The 16,809-nt window shown below is 41.4% G+C and overlaps 1 protein-coding gene across 1 annotated transcript in view; it reads left to right on the top strand.

Annotated features, from left to right (window-relative positions):
• LOC110963592 (bromodomain-containing protein 4-like) overlaps positions 1-13,205 on the top strand; it is a 28,046-nt gene extending 14,841 nt beyond the window's left edge. The window contains exons 16-22 of the mRNA XM_022212034.2: positions 435-1,061; positions 5,407-5,507; positions 5,723-5,840; positions 7,893-8,026; positions 8,185-8,366; positions 10,967-11,210; positions 11,311-13,205. Of these exons, the coding sequence (XP_022067726.2) occupies positions 435-1,061; positions 5,407-5,507; positions 5,723-5,840; positions 7,893-8,026; positions 8,185-8,366; positions 10,967-11,210; positions 11,311-11,379 (1,475 nt within the window). The 3' untranslated portion in view covers positions 11,380-13,205. The remainder of the gene's footprint in view (positions 1-434; positions 1,062-5,406; positions 5,508-5,722; positions 5,841-7,892; positions 8,027-8,184; positions 8,367-10,966; positions 11,211-11,310) is intronic.
• The last annotated feature ends 3,604 nt before the right edge of the window (positions 13,206-16,809 follow it).

Here is a 16,809-nt window from a genome sequence, read left to right as displayed (position 1 = left end):
AAAATATTGCCATGTAGAATAGAAAGTTGAAAAACAAAATGAGTCGTCTAAAGTTTTTTTTTTTTAACCTTCCAGCGATCTTTGAACCACTCATAAACCTCTAAGTTAATCTAATTGTAAAATAATTCATCAGATCACTTTGTTTTACAAGTGTCAAAAATGTGACAGGAGTAAAAATGCCCACAAACTGCTTGTGGTTCAGAGAGTTAATGATTGCAAGTAATGATGTTTTCATTGCTGGTTTCTGGTTAAGATTTTATTCATTCTGACAAAGACAATAAAGGAAATTGCTCATTATAGTCCCCCACATTTCAATGTGCTTGTTTTGTCTGTTCATCGGTCCTAAACCAGGATCTATAACTGCATCCGTGTTAATGATGTTTCCTGTTTTTATTTACTATGCATCCCATAATTCTCTTCTCTTCTGTTTGCAGCGATCCACAACGCTCTTCCCCAGCAACCGTCGAGACCTAGCAACCGCGCAGCACCGCTTCCGCCCAAACCCCTGCAGCCTCCCCCGTCCTCGCTCCCCTCCATGCCTCCATCTGCCTCTCCTCAGCTCCAGCCCTCCCTTCCCCTCACCCTCCCCCAGCCCGTCCCCCGCCCTCGCGTCCCCTCGCCGACGTCGCACGGCATCCTGGGTACCCTCTCAGCGCAGCCTCCCCAAGCTCTGCTGGAGGACGACGAAGAGCCGACACCCACCAGTTCCGACACCCCGCCGCTCAGTCAGGTCCACACCCTGCTGCAGTCGCTTCAGGCCAGGCCCACCACGCAGACGCAGCCGCTGCACACGCATTCACCTGTGCAGGTAGCCTCTCAGCTGGCCTCGTCAATGCACACACAGGTTATGACGACAGCCGCCCCGGCGCTGACGCAGAGACACAGCTCAGGCCACGCGCACCTGCAGCAGCAACAGCAGCAGCAGCAGCAGCAGTTCGCACATACGCACACGTCGACGTCGCACCAACAAAAGGGAGTGGCCCTACAGCAGAAGGTACAACAGCTGCAGCAGCATCAACAACAGCCATCACCACGAAGCAAAGCAGAGCCTTTCTCAACAGGTGAGATATCCTAATACTTAAAGAGGCAACATCCACACTACTTAAATGAAAATGACCTCTGGCAAGAGAAGCATATTCACGATATTTCAGGAAACTAACCGGCTTGCATACTAACACACCAGAAAACTCGTATCACATGACCGTTCATGTACACTGTGCATGCAGTCAAAACAAGACCAGACAGCTGCTACTGTAGACATCAAGGTCAGCAGCGTCTGCAGGTCTTTATCCTGGTTTCATGAGCAACCAGTAGTCAAGGCTGATGCTTTCGTTTTATTCTGTTTTCCAGAATAAAATGAGATAGAAGCATAGCGAATCAGGGAATGACATGTACTAGCTACTAAGATCCAGTCTGAAAGGGAACATAATGGCGGATGCTTTAAAACATTTTCCAAAAGTCTCAGTTTCTGCCTGTCCAGGGTAAAAGACAGCCTGAGAGTTTTCAAACTAAAACCCAGACCGCAGCATTCCCTTAAGTATCTGTTGAAAATGTTGGGCATGAACAGCATTATTAGCATGTATGGAGCCTTTAAAAGAGCTTGGGTACGCTTTAGGAAAAAGCTTAGAGATGCCCAACCTAATGCCACTTTACTTTGATGTACGGCAAGCTTTCATATTATTTACAGAACTACAATGTGTGTCACACCTGTGGACAAGATTCAGATGATTCTGTTCGGTCACTAAACACTGCTGTTCTGCACTCAAAGAAAATAAACTGCAGCAAGAAATGAACTACTGCGCCTATGTAGGGATACATGCTAGCTTGTTAGAGAAGAGTTTGTAAATTTCTTGGTCAGAACAGCAGATACCAGAGCAGAGATTTGTAAGAAGCCGAATGCTGCCGACTGCTTAAAGCTGCTGTCTGGAGTTTCCGTTTGTTTTCAATTAATGTATCATTGTTTAACAAAGCTTAAATGTGTTAGTCTAGTTCGATACTATAATATAAAGTTAGTATAACGCGATATGAAAATTTATTCCTGAGCTCCGCCTTCCTCTCATAGACCCCCATGTTATTCCAAAAAGCGCCGGTCGCTGCCGACCAATCAAGTTCGAGCTTCAGCTTTGTCATGCTGTCAATCAACGGTTACGCGCACAGCAAGCAAGCCCATGCAGAGGTGGGCGAGCTACGCACTACGCAACCGCGCGCACATTTGTTTTGCTTGTGGAGGAGAGAGCATCAGGGCTCAGCAACTTCCAGAAAAGTTACCAATCCCACGGCTTGTCAGGCCAAGAGACTGCAGGACGTTTTTTGGCTCGGGGTGCTCGCGTCGCTCCCCGACCACGACCTCCATAGCCCGCCTGACGGCTTCGTTTAGATGCCCGACCTCTGGAGGAAGATGTTGGGGCGTCTGGGACATACTCTTCGTCAGAGGAGTCATGCAATTCTGAACTCTAGATAGAAATAAATAAACAATGTAACACATATACACGCGTAAATGCACTAAGTTTGATAAACAACGTCATCGAGAGGGATACACGAGTGTAATCACATATTGAAACTTTACTCGTTCGTCCTAGCAGATTCATGTTATTTTGGTATTAGGACAAGTTAGACTCAGTACAGCATTCTAACGTAATTCCTTTATTATTTACTAAATGTACTAAATGTAGAAGAGGGGAAAACAGCAAAACAGGCGAGATGCTGCAGCACTCCGGGCACTTCTCTCATGTACTGCGCGTGTGCACAAATAAAGGGGCGAAATCAGAGGGAGGGACCAACAGTGTTTTGGGAGACGCTGCGATTCAAACTCCGGACAGCAGCTTTAATATTTACATGTGTGAAAATACCGCAAGGCAGTGGTTCCCAAACTGAGGGTTGTCAAAGTGATTTCAAAAGTTGTGTTTATGCTCCACAAATGTTTTTATTTCGTGTATGTATTTGTACTGTCGAGGACTGTGTTCACACTCAAAGTTCGGTTCTCTTGGTCCTTCTAAAAGCAGAAATTATACATTTTAATCCTGATTTATTTAATGTTCACTATGGCATTTTTTAACCATTAAACCAAACCATACAAAGCAAAGTGCATATGGTTAAGGTCCCAATCTGAAGCGTATAAAGTGGACAAAAAAAGTCAGAATTTCTTTCCACACACAAATGAAGATACGGCACAAGGAGATGATAGTTCTGATGCCTGTACTGAACTGTAGGAGGCAGCTTAACTGCTATGATGACAAAAAGCAGGTGTGCTGGAGTACAGACATCCTGGTTTGGTGTTCTTATTTCAATCAGAGCTGCACCAGAGTGTTTGAAATCAGACCAAGATTTTATTTTATCATCCCCCGCCACCACGAAGTGGAAAGGGGGATATAGGTTTGGCCTCCGTGCTTCCGTCCGTCCGTCCGTCCGAGATGAAGGGGACAGCTTTTCTCAGAAACTATTACATCGAGGATTACGAAATTTAGCGTGTAGCTTCACACCATGGACACCTTGATCAAGTTCGAAAATGAGACCTGTGCGATAATACTTAACAGAGTTATGGCCCTTGATCACTATTTTGGATATAGACTCATAGACATCACATGTGGCGGGGGATATTGATGACCATGTCGTCTTGTTTTTTTGTTATTTTTATTTGTTTGTTTTGTTATGCATTTTATGTATTTTGTTGAATGAGTTAGTGTTGTTTGTTTTTAAGTGTTGCACTTTTAATGTTCCTCTGGCTGTTGTCTTGGCCAGGCTTCCCTTGGAAAAGAGGTCAGTGTATCTCAATGGGACCGACCTGGTTAAATAAAATAATTTCAATCATTTGTAAAATAAAAAAGAATGTTTCATGTAAATACAGTCACCAGACAAGAATGAAAGGGAGCAGAAAGAAGACAAGTCTTGATTCATCTGTATGGGGGTTCTTTGACCGGTGTTTATTCACTATTTGTTTAAAAAAACTGCACTAACAGAGCAGTCACAACACAGTTTGTTATAATCAAACCAACCCACCAAGTGTGAACACGCTTTAAGTGAAGTTGACAGAACTGCAAAAAGTGCATTTACATCGTAAGAACCAACAGAGCTCCAGACCAAAATGGGTTGCGACCATTTTTTTTTTAGATTGTGCGAGGGAATGATGATCACTAAGCTGTATTGGGGTCGCTCAAACCATCACAGGAAGCTACTCGGTCAACCGCAGTGGTGGAAAGTGGTGCTGTTGTGTGCTTTTTTTTCTGCTCATAGAAAAGACCGCATGTAGAAAAAATCTTTCTGTTTCATCTGTGACAAATCTGACATTAGAACGCCCTAGTTTACTCTTTTCAAAATAATTTTTGGTCTTGCCCATGTCTGAGCGCAGCAGCTACCGCAGCGTGGGGCATTTAGGGAGTATTGGTAAATTGTAGTTTCTCTTGATATGAAAATGTTCAGCAAGTGATGTGTTTTCCCTGTGATAAGGTGGGAGGTGCAACCAAATGTGAAAGTTGGTGTCACCGGTGCTAACAGTGAAAACGCCTGGAGCTCTGACATGAAAAGCTGTGCTGCTTGACTAGTTGTGATCTGTTCCAGCTTCTTTTTTAACTTTGTGATCCCAGGAGGAGGGCAGTGCTAAAAAGAAAAAGTCAAAAATTTACAGTACAGTCATGTTTGTGTGTTTCTGTGCTTGAAGTCAAACCACCTTAGATATAGATTATGATAAATATATGCTGCGTTTGATCATAATATTGAGCATGATAGCTTCATTTTAAAGGACCAGCTAGGTGACCGTCATGTGCTCAGTGGTCACAGGTAAAGAACAAGTCCTGCTACTTTAGCCGCTCATGCTGTAAGGTAGTGTGCAGTGGAAAATACTACTTAAAAGTACACTTTCTGTTGTGTGTTTTTTGTATCGTTTTCTTTCAATCCAATCCAGCTTTATTTATAGAGCACTTTTAACAACCACCGATTGGACCAAAGTGCTGGACATCCAGAACAAAGCAAATAAAAGCTCTAAAAACAAAAACAAAACAGTGTTTGGTGCTGGATGGAAAGCCAGGGAATAAAATTTGATTTTAAGACGAATTTAAAAATGGACAGTGAAGGGGCCTGTCTGAGCTGCAAAAGCAATTTGTTCCACAAAATTGAAGCAACCACAGGGCAGGTTCTGTCCCTCTGAGCTTCTGCTTAGGTTTTGGTGTGCATAGGAGGGTGAAGCAACTCAGAGAGGTACAGCAGGGTGAGATCATTTAACGATTTAAAAACAGATAAAAGAATTCTAAAGTGTACAGACAGCTAGTGGAGGGAGGACAGAAGAGGCGTGGCCTGTTCTCTTCTCTGTGCTCCAGCTCTAACGATTGTAGATGTCATCACCGCACACGCTCAATTTGCCATTAAATTCTGTGGTAATGCTGAAATATCTTTACCTTGTTTTTTTTTTTCTAGGTTGCCTGCGAGAGAGCCCCTCTCCGCTGATGATTCATTCTCCTCAGATCCCTCAGTTCCATACAATGGGACAGCAGTCGCCCTCACAGACCAAGAAGCATGTAAGCAATATATCAGATTCACCAGCAACTTTGAACAGAATTCATGATTATATATATAAGCCATAAAATTTCACCCACTTCATGTGCGTATTTTGAGGCAGATGAGGCTTAGAGACACACAAATGTAACACACATGGATGTTAAAAGGCATAACTTGCCAAAAATGATGGTTCTGTCTCTTGACCATTTTAATGTACCGGTTTGTCTTTCTGTAGGAGCAGAGGTCCAACCTGGTAGGGGTGAAAGAAGAAAAGCCTCAGTCACCAGTACTGCCCCCCTCACCCTTCAGCCCTGCCATTCGTCAAGAGACACACAAACCCGACAGCAAACACAGTGAGTACGAAAGCCTGTCGTGTTTCTTTAAAAGCCCATCATATCTGAAGCTGAGGAGGGTAGCGTTTGGCTTTTTTACAAGAAGAAAAATGTCATTTCTGAAATGGTGGAGCCTAAAGCGAAGTAGGATGTTACAACATGTCAGAATCTTAAGCTGCACGTTCTGTGTTTCTCTGCCGTGGTGATCAAAGAGTCAAATGTGTGGAAAGGTCTGTCCACAGTCACAGGCATGTCGGTCCTCATGGTGACTTTAAACGCAGAAAGTGTGCGTTCTTCCACACTTAAATACAGCCACTTTATGGAAGCATTGCTGTATAAATTCCTCTGTCCAGCTGTCTAAAGCCCTTTTAGGAGATGGGGCATGTAGGACTGCTGCTGCATCGGTTCGATAAAGTGACGGTTTTCTGTCATATTGACCGCAGTGACATGCAATATTAGATCTACACATGAGATTGGACTAGTGGTATGCAGTGGTTCCTGGTCGTATCGCGGTTCACTGTTCATGGTCTCCCTGTATGGTGGATTTTTAAATTGCATTTTAAATTGATTTTTCGCTATATCGCATATAGATATTTTTATGTATTTATTGTTGTGGTGAGCTGCATTGAAGAATGGAGAACAGATATCTGCCTTTACTGCTCTCTGCAGCTGGCGGATGCTTTCGTTCTGACACATGCAGAGTGACACTATATAAAGTGTGGCAGGAAGTCATCAAACACGCGACACACTCACGGTCCTGACAATAGAACAGTTAACCAAGCTAGCAAGGCCGACTAAACCACCAAACACCATGAAACACAAACACTAATACTACTAATAGAAACCACAATACTGACATTTTAACCCCCACAACAGTTCAGTCATAGCGACCGGCTCTGCGATCGCTACATTACCTTGATTATTTTGTGGTAAAATAAGCAGCTTCTAGCCTAAAATAATGAAAAGAATATATTAAAAAGCACTAATTAAAACATAATAAAAGAACATTTAATTGAAATATAATGCATAGAGCGCTTGGTGCTGATTGGCTGAGGGGTCTGAAATGTAGTCCCCGTATAATGCAGTGATGAAGAAAAGACTGATGTAAATTAGTAACAGCTGTCTGGATAACCTCATTTATTTATGATTCCCCAAACTGAAAGTTCTATCAGTGTGTAAAAATAGTCTAACTGCTCCTTTACCGAGCCGTGACGTAACAAATGATTGTCTTGCGGCCGACAAACTGTGATGTCTGAGGTGAAGAAAAAGCTCACATTGTGGCTTGTTGTTAGATCTCGATAAGTCCTGTCTCCATCTCAAGGATTATTTTATGTAATTAAGTTCCCACATTGGTAAATGCGCACAACTCTACTTAAAGATGCTCAGATGTGAAGCCTGCTGCTGTCTGATGCTGCAGACATTTAATAAACTTAATCAATCAGAATTTATTCATAGAGCACTCTACAACACTCAAAGTGACCAAAGTTAAAGTTTCTAGTTAAAAACAAACAAAAAATAGAAATAAAAGCAGATTAAAAGAAGCAACAATAGAACACGTTGCCAAAATACAAATCAGATAAAATAAAATAAAATAAAACTCAGAGGAAAAACTCCATCAAGCAGCTGGAGGCAACAACCTAGACCAAAATCTTTCATTATTGAGTCTCATTAATCAGTGTCTGTCTTCATCACAGAAAAAGTTCTGTTTTATGGACATTTAGTTTATAATTGATGTGAAATTATAGAGCAAAGTGAACAAGTATGTTTTGTTTTTTTTATTTTGACACGCAGATTGTGTTTGCAGCTCTCTGTTTCTGGAACAATCATGGTGCTTAAATGTGGAGCAAATCTTTCTCTAAATGGGTTCGTGTCGCTTAAAGTACATAACGTCTGTGTGCCTGCTCATTACTGCAGTTTAGACAGAAATGTTACCGACCTAGTAAGACTGCAGATACGACTTTCACAGAAAAGCGATCGAGATGCTCATTCAGGCATGAAGTTTAGAGAAGTGCTTGTCTAAAAGGAGGCTTCAGGTGCACGTGTGTGATTCATCTCCATTCATGTCTTCCTCAGGATTAGATCTGAAGCCATTGGATGGTTCTCGCCCAATTCCTCGCCTCCCAGACTCCCCAGCTCCGCCATGCTCCCAACAGGATAACAAAATCAAGCAAGAACCCAAAACTCCCATTGCTCCGAAGAAGACGCAGGTGTGTGTCAGCGTGAGATGGGAAAGTAATCTCATAAGCTACGCCGAGCTCGACTCCTCTGTCTGGTTTATCGGTTTTCTCTCCCTCTTTTAACCGGTCGTTTTCGATCCCTTACTGTCCTCATTGTGTTCTGTTTGTTCTTCTCTCTCGCTGTGAAGTTAAAGAACATGGGTTCTTGGGCCAGCTTGGCTCAGAGGTCTCAGTCCACGCCAGCCTCCTCAGTGCGCTCTTCCAGCGACAGCTTCGAACAGTTCAAACGGGCGGCCAGAGAGAAGGAGGAGCGAGAGAGACAGCTGAAAGCGCAGGCGGAGCAGGCCAGGAGAGAGCAGGAGAAACTACGGTAAGCAGCAGCAAAAGCAGGTACACCCCCTGTCAAAAGTTTTGGGACGCTTTCTCATTCATTTGAATGAGAAAGCGTCCCAAAACTTTTGACAGGGGGTGTACATGTCACTGCAGCTTTAGCCCTTCAGCTGTTTGTCTGTAAAATAGTTGAACACTTGAAAGTATGTTTTTGCCAGCATTCCCAGCAACCGTTGTTTTTTCATTAATTTCCGTACAAAATACCATCAGCCCGGAGACTTGAATGTCACTTGAGATGCGTTTATCTCGGTGAACGTGTTCATTTCCTACATCGTACGTTAGCTCACGGTGTCAGGATTTTCAGCGTGGTGCGAGCCGGTGTAAATGTCTGAGATTCCCAACAGCATGTAAACCTGCCATTCATGTGAGCTTTTAGAATGTCACGCTTTGATCTGGAGTTTTTAAAATTGGGGCTGCCAGAATTTATATTCATGTTTTCAGATTTTTTTTTTTTCAGAAAATCTGAATTATTTTTTTTTAAATATCAGTCAGATTTATTTGTAAGCATGTGTTTTCTCTATTTATTTTTTTTTGCATAAATTAAATTCAAAATGCTGTGTGTAACCCTAACTGTGCTGTGTGTTGGCACTGGAATGTTGCATTAGTATTGTGTGAATATTATTACCATTATTGTCAGTATTTCATTTTTTATTGTCAGCACCATAATCACAATCAGAATGCTTTAATTGTTGCTTTATTGTAACATCACAACATCCCTATTACAGATCAAGTTTGTCCCGTTTCAAATGAACACAGTTGAGTTTTAGGTTAATTTTATGATTTTTCTGTAATTATTGGAAAACAGTAGCAGCATGCCGTGTGTAAAAGAAAAAACCCTCCTACCTGTTGCGTTCTTGGGACTGCTGTACTAGTTAAATGGACAGCTCATGTAATTGTTTAACATTTAGAAATAATTCTTTGCCTCAAAAGACAAAAACTAATCTGAGGATTGGCTGCGATCCGACCAGGAGGTGATTTAAACACATCTTCATGTTTAATGTGTGTGTAAAAATGTATTAAATGAGGAAATTCAGACTTTTTTGTTTATATACCATGATTACAAAGCAAGTAGAAGTGGCTCCATCCTGAGCTACTGGAAGTAGTTATTACAGTAGATTGTTTGAAAATTGATTAAAAATTGACTTTTGATTTTGGGACTCATGTCAAAAATTTGCTATAAAAGCTCATATTCTGCTTTGTAGACTTTTCCATTTCCTCGCTGCTTTGTGGTGTGTGTAAAGATCTGCAAACTGACAAAACTCATAGTCCACACTAAAGGGGGTTATTCTTTCCAGGGTTTCTTAAAAATCATTACATTTGATTCTCAGTGACATTAAAAATTCTTTCTGCAGTTTTCAAGAAAAATATTTAACAATAATAATGTAACTGTAGACTGTGATTCGTCAGATATGTGCATCTGCGTAAACATGCCGGAGCATTACGATGATTGTTCTGGCCGGTCGGGTAAACCTGACGAAAGCTGCATGTTTTTAAAGTGGCCGGCAGGCTGGAGCAGGTGGAGGAGAGCTGGGAAATGCAAATTCCAGGAAAAATGGCGAGAAAACATGGATTTCAGAGAATGACTGCAGTCTGTTGGTGGTCAGCGGTGGTTTCCGGATTCAGAAATAGTGAAATGTGGAGACAGTTTTCATGTAAAAATCATCTTTTACAAAAAACAAATGCGTGTAATTTGAGTTCACAGTTGTAGCATTACATTTTTTACAGTATAGCATTAAAAGCATTTCTGCAGAATCCCTGCTTTGTCGGTGCTCCTTACCTGCCTGAGCATCTCATTTGAAGTCCTTTTCTTCTGTTACGTATTTACACCATGTAACACATTTAAATGACTCCTGCTTCACAATTAGTTTAGCCCAGAACGATCCGCTCCGTCGCACTCCGACATTATTTCTGTACTATTGTTGCATTTCTACCCTCACAGCTGTGGGCTTACAGTGAATAACCATCGCTGGTTCGCTGTCTTCTGGCCTGCTGACCAAACAGAGCAGACTAGCCTTTTCAGAACCAGCATCTTAATTAGACATGGACAGTGGGGTAGTGGTTAGCACTTTCGCCTTGCAGCAAGAAGATCCCTGGTTCAAATCCCAGCCTGGGCCTGGGATCTTTCTGCATAGAGTTTGCATGTTCTCCCTGTGCATGCGTGGGTTTTCTCCGGGTACTCCGGCTTCCTCCCACAGTCCAAAAATATGCTGAGGTTAATTGATTACTCTAAATTGCCCGTAGGTGTGAATGTGAGTGTGATTGTGTGTCTGTATATGTAGCCCTGTGACAGACTGGTGACCTGTCCAGGGTGTCCCCTGCCTTCACCCGAGTCAGCTGAGATAGGCTCCAGCACCCCTGCGACCCTAGTGAGGATAAAGCGGTGTATAGAGAATGGATGGATGGTTAAAGACAGAGAGGAGAATAGCTGGTGCTGGTACAACATGAGAGAATATGTAGTTTTTGCGGTAAAATATTACCGCACATAACCATATTCTTCTGTGCCCCAATGAAGCTGACTAACAGAATTTTGGAACTCTAATAAAACCGGCAGCCATCTTACTTTTGCTTTTCATGTTGTAGCCGTGACGACGAAGACACAATGGAGCAGGCTCGGCGAGCGCAAGAAGACGCCCGCCGTCGCCAAGAGCAACAGTCGCCGCTTGCTCCAACGCCTCCAGCCTCGACTCCGCCGACTCACTCTCCACAGGCTCCACCCCCACAGCCTCAAGCCCCACCCCCACCCAGCTCGGCCGCGCAGAACGCTCTCGACCAGCAGAGGGAGATGGCACGCCGCCGCGAGCAGGAGCGGCGGAGGAGAGAGGCGGTACGAACCGAACCGCAACAGAAACACTGATTCTGGAGTTTGTTTTTTTTTTGTTAACCTGAGGCTTTAATGTTTCTCCGTGTTCTCGTCTTTCCTGCAGATGGCCGACACCATTGACATCAATTTCCAGAGCGACCTGATGGCAATTTTTGAAGAGAATCTGTTCTGAGAGGAAAAAGACGATGATGGCATGAGAGGAGGACACACATAAGCAAATTTACGAAATGCATATAAATAACAAAGCTCTGATACACATGGCCACACACACACACACACACACACACACACACACACACACACACACACACACACACACACAGACTTACTAGTAACTGTCCCTTTCTCTCAGTAGTTGAAACAGCTGGCTTGTGTCATGTGAATGAGAGAGGGGGGGAAGTGAAAATGAAACCCTCTTTTCCTCCGGCCTCACATACATTTTGGTGTCTGGCTCGGTCGAATACAGACACGCAGTCGGCTTCCTTGAGGAAACGAAATCATGGAGACAGAACTTTTACACGAAAAAAATAATAATAGTGTGGAAGAGCAGGATTTAATTTAAGAAAATAAGTGAAAAATAAGACAACCTCGATCTCTAGTCTGCTATGAGAGAGACGTGAGTTTACAAGGAACGGGTGAACAAATCGCAAACGGACAGATCACTTTGCTTTTATTCTTCCTCTCTCCTAACCTCGCCTCCCTGGTAATTTTATTCTAAGTTGGATTTTAACCGAGAGGGTTGGACCGGGGTGGTCGAGTTTGTCAGGTTCAGCCGTCATCTGAGAGTCTGTTGTTTTCTCAGGACCCAGTCGGAACGAAACACCCTGGCCACTTTCGCACACTTTTCTACGACCTCCTTCCTCCCCTCACTTCCTTCTACTTGTCTCTCTTCAGTCGCGAATGGAGGAGATGGAGGCCTCAGCCCGTGTTCTGCATTCGAGGGCAGTGAGAAAGGAGTGATGGCATTTTAAAAGTTTCGGAGTGTGTCCTTTGCCTTAGCGCTCTGGCCTGTAAACTAATGATCACACCCTGCAAATTATACATATTATATATAAATAGATACATGAATATATATTATATACGACAAAATGTCAATGAAAAAGAACATAAGAGGGATTTGGATTATGGGGAGCAAAGCTCGTCTCTGTGTTGATCTCTGGTTTTGATTTTGTAGAATTTACTGTAAAGAAAAGAAGAAAACTTTTTTATGATTCTATTGAGAGGATTGTTTCGTCTGTCTTATTCTCTCTCACACCTTTTCTGTTCTGTTTTTTTTTTTCTCGACTCTATGCCAAAACCAATCTATCGAGTGCTGAAAGTTCATTCACATTTTTTACATGTAAAATGCATCTTCTTTTCACTTTATATTAAAGGCTATGTTTTTATTGCTATTTAATTTTCCCTTTATCCCCTTTTAAATCCGAAGTTATGCAGCAGTTTGTAATAGTTTGAAGAAGCGGTTTCAGAATCAGTTCATGTGACTACTTTACCCGGCCCCATCATTCTGTAGCTGTTCCATAAATGTGCACTTACATGTCTTCATTTTGTCGTTATTTCTTTTCATCATGTACATGTGTTCAGCCTGTCTTAGCCGTCTCGTCCGCCACTATCTTCTTCACAGCTTCTGCAGTCTGTGTAATAGGTTCTCGTTTCTGAATCTGTCTTTTAGTTTTTACTTTTGAGATGCTTTCATCGTCCAAGGTAACAGTTTTTTGGGATGTCGTGTGCCATTGTGTTTTTTTTTGTTTTTTTTTGGAAGCGGGAGCCTTTCCCGCTTTCTACAGCTTGGCCCAGAGATCCGTGAGTGTTTTCGATTCTATAATCATTTTTTTTTAAACGTTTCATTCATTTCTTTTCCCTTTTCATATTTGATTGTTTTGAGTTTATTTTCTTTCCTTTTTCCTTTTGCTATTTTTTCTTTGATTTATTTTACCCAGAACAATGTGTTGGTATGTTGGTGAGTGAGGCAGTGAGGTCAATAGATTCATCTTGTTCAGATTATGGAGTACAGCATCTTTTTTAAGAAAAGTATTAAAATAATATTTAAAAAAAAAAGCTCATCTTTGTTCTTACATTTGCTTTGCCTTCTTGACTGAGTTCTTCTCTGGATGTGCTGCCAACAGAGGTCCCTGCTTTAATGGTCCAGTGTCAGCCAGCAGGGGGAGCTGTAGAGAAAGAAGAGCTGCAGTTTGCTGCTCTCACTGCCTAATTTATGGCCAAAAGCGTATGGATGACACTGGACTGCTTTATGATATTGACTCGGCTCTGTCGTTTAACTTCAGGGTCATTTTCCAGCTGCTGTAGCTGTAAGATCTTTGTTGAAACAGTTTGAAGGAGACTCTTTCCTGTTTCAGAATGACAGTTCCCCATGTTTAAAACCAGGATCATCTATTCACAGAACGTCCATCTCCTTTAGGATGAACTGGAACCCGCGCTGGGAGAAAGATTTAATCACCCAGCACGAGTAACCGTCTGTATTTGTGCTCTCTTGGCTTAGTAGGAAATCTCAGCAGCTTTACTGACAGCAGATAAATAAGCCTTTTGGAATGAGATGTTCAGTGCATTAAATTCAGCAGACTGAGCATGTGAACTGATGAATTATGTGTTGCCAGACTGTAACCAGTGATGGGTTTTTTAAGGCCAATACTTGTATAAATATTGTGTGATATGACAGCAGTTCTATACATACAAGGGGGTTGTTTTGTTAGAGAACACCTAAACATGTTGATATTTTTATTAATCTTCTTTGAGAAAATATTAGAAGTTTTACTGATATATATATATAATCACTAGATATTTTTAGGATTTTTTTGGAAGATTATTACTCATTTTTTGAAAATATTTACCAGAATTTTCTTGCCAAATTTGGGGGATTTTTGTAAAAAAAAAAAAAAAAATGAAGCTTTTAAGGAATTGTTGGAATTTTCTCCCTGAAGGTTTTGCAAATTTTCAGAAACTTGGGAATTTTTTTTGCAGAATGTTTGGATTTTTTTCAGACAAGGACACAATATTTTTGGTGATGAGGACAGCAGGAGGGTTAACCATGAATAGAAACTGTCGTAACAATAGAGAACGTACAACCAGAGACATAGGGTTTTGTCATTTTCATGAAGGTGTGAAAGAACTCTGTCCTGTAATTGGACCGCTGTGCAGGATGTGCTCTTACAGCAGACCAACAGAGGATGTTGTGGTTGAGACCAGTTCAAACCAGCCACAGGTTGGAAAGAAGCGGCTGAACGATTCAGACGCTGTCAATCGCCTGGTTCTCGGTTCAGATATCTCTGCTTTGCATTTTCAGACACGACTGACCCCGTCGTATCTCACATCTGAAGCCTTGGCACACAAACCGATAATAACATTGCACGCTGTGGTATTTAAACTGTATCCTACACTGTGTCTCCTGTGGCCTTGAGCGGCTTTGTGCGCTGATAAAGCTGCTGCTGTTGCTGTGAGGATCTGTTCTCTTCTACATTTCTTTTATCTTACTCAGCAAGCAGAAAGCTTTTCAATCCTCATCTTTGACTTTCAAATGAGTGCAATTGTGGCTTTTGCATAGCATTTAAATGGTTTGAATCACATGCAGGGCGGGACTGAAACCTACTACGTTTCCAAAACCCCCAGTAGAGGAAGAGGTCAGTGAAACTAAATGTGGGCAACCCGCCCGGCTGGGTCCTGAATTTATCAGGTGAGAGGATGAGAAAGGGCCAGCATAGCGATAAATGAAGCCGGTGACATCTGCGCTCACCTATTCCTTCTCCAGATAAGAATAACTTCGAAACGCTGGATAAACCTAAATAGTCTGGGAATGTGTGAATAATAAAAAAAACTCAGTTTATCAAGACTGTTTTCCTGAAAGTGAGATTTAGAAATGTAACAGGGCAAAAGGGAGTCCTGCAGTATTAGTGAGATAATGAATGAAGAAGTGAAATATGTGCTGAATGGTGAATGGAAGAAAAGGAATGAGAAACATTGGTTTCTACTGCATGTAGCAACAGATACTACAAAAGCTGATTCAGTCAAGCGAGCTGTGTGGACACGGAATAGTCATGTGATCCTCTTATAAAGCAGAGCAGCACAGCTCAATGCATTCTTGACTTGTTCAGGTTCAGCGTGTTTTACATCTGGCACATCTGCTCATTTCTGTACAGTTTTGTTTGGTGAGACTTTCCCTTGCGTTTTCACCCTCCTGTTGTCCTCATTTACGGGCACCAAAAAATACTGTTTCCTTGTCTGAAAAAAATCCCAAAATTCAACAAAATAATTCCCCAAATTTCTGAAAATTTGCAAAACCTTCAGGAATAAAATTCCTTTAAAAAAATCCTTAAAAGTTTTATTTTTAAAAAAATCCCCCAAATTTCGCTGGATTTTGATTTAATTTTTATGAATGTTCCTAAAGAAACTTTTTTTAATATTTATTTTATTTCCACCAAAAAATGTTCAGAAATCTCACGAAAATGTTGAAAATGTGGACATCAGACGTTTCACTGTGAAAATATTTTTTTTTTCCACATTTTCACACATTTTCAAACTTTAAATATGCAAAACCTTCAGGAAGAAAATTCCGTTAAAAGTTTCCCTTAAAAAATTTATTTGAAAAATGTGCCCCAAATTTGGCAAGAAAATTCTTGTAAATAATTTCAAAAAATGAGTAAAAATTTTCCCAAAAAGTCCTAAAAAAAATCTAAAGTGATTACATATATATCAGTAAAACTTCTAATGTTTTCTTTCAGAACATTCACAAAAAAGTCAACCAAAATCCAGCGAATTTTGCTGAATTTTGGTTGTTTTTTTTATAAATGTTCTTAAAGAAACTTTTTTTCTAGCATTTATTTTATTTCCACCAAAACATTTTCAAAGATTTACCAAAAATGTTGAAAATGTGGACATCAGAAGTTTCACTGTGAAAATATATTTATATATAATAATATATTCTTCAGTCTTCACACCCAGTTTGGGGTCCACTTCCAGCCTTACAGGACAACATATGCAGCACATAGTGGAGAAGCAGTGAAAGTACAGCCTCTATGCTCCTTTTTTCCAGATATAGACACGGTTACATATTCACACACACTTTCACTCTAATCTGCTGAGTTCTGTCTTGTTCAAGGACAATTACTCAGCGGTAATTAAGGAGGAGGAGGTGTTTATTCTGACAGTTTAGAATTTAAAAAAGCAGCTCATTCCCAGTCTTCTGCTCAGAGTCCACCAGTGCTCATGTCAGGTGGAAGTCCCAAGGTTTCAATGTTGGGTGAGCGGCTGAAAGTAAAATTTTGTGCTACGGTGTCACCAAAATGAGCTGGTTGGATGCTACACTGAAGCAGTGCTTAACTATAATAGGTTTAACACACACACACACACTGGTGGACTTCAAGTAGAAGCCTGGAAATGAGCTGCTGGTGTGAATTTGAAACTGTCAGAATAAACACCTGCTGCTGGTAGCTGTTGTGTTCTTCACAAATGAGTGTTATTGATCAAGAATTATCAAGAACTCTTCTTAGGCAGCTGTTGATAACGGTTTGGACTTCACTGGTCGTGGTTTTTGTCATCGTCCACAAAGTAGCACTGATTTTACACCACATTTGAAAGTTCTCCTTTTGTTGTT

Source organism: Acanthochromis polyacanthus, chromosome 3, assembly GCF_021347895.1.
Source record: "Acanthochromis polyacanthus isolate Apoly-LR-REF ecotype Palm Island chromosome 3, KAUST_Apoly_ChrSc, whole genome shotgun sequence".
Lineage (NCBI taxonomy): Eukaryota > Metazoa > Chordata > Actinopteri > Pomacentridae > Acanthochromis > Acanthochromis polyacanthus.
This window is presented reverse-complemented; position numbering and strand designations above follow the sequence as displayed.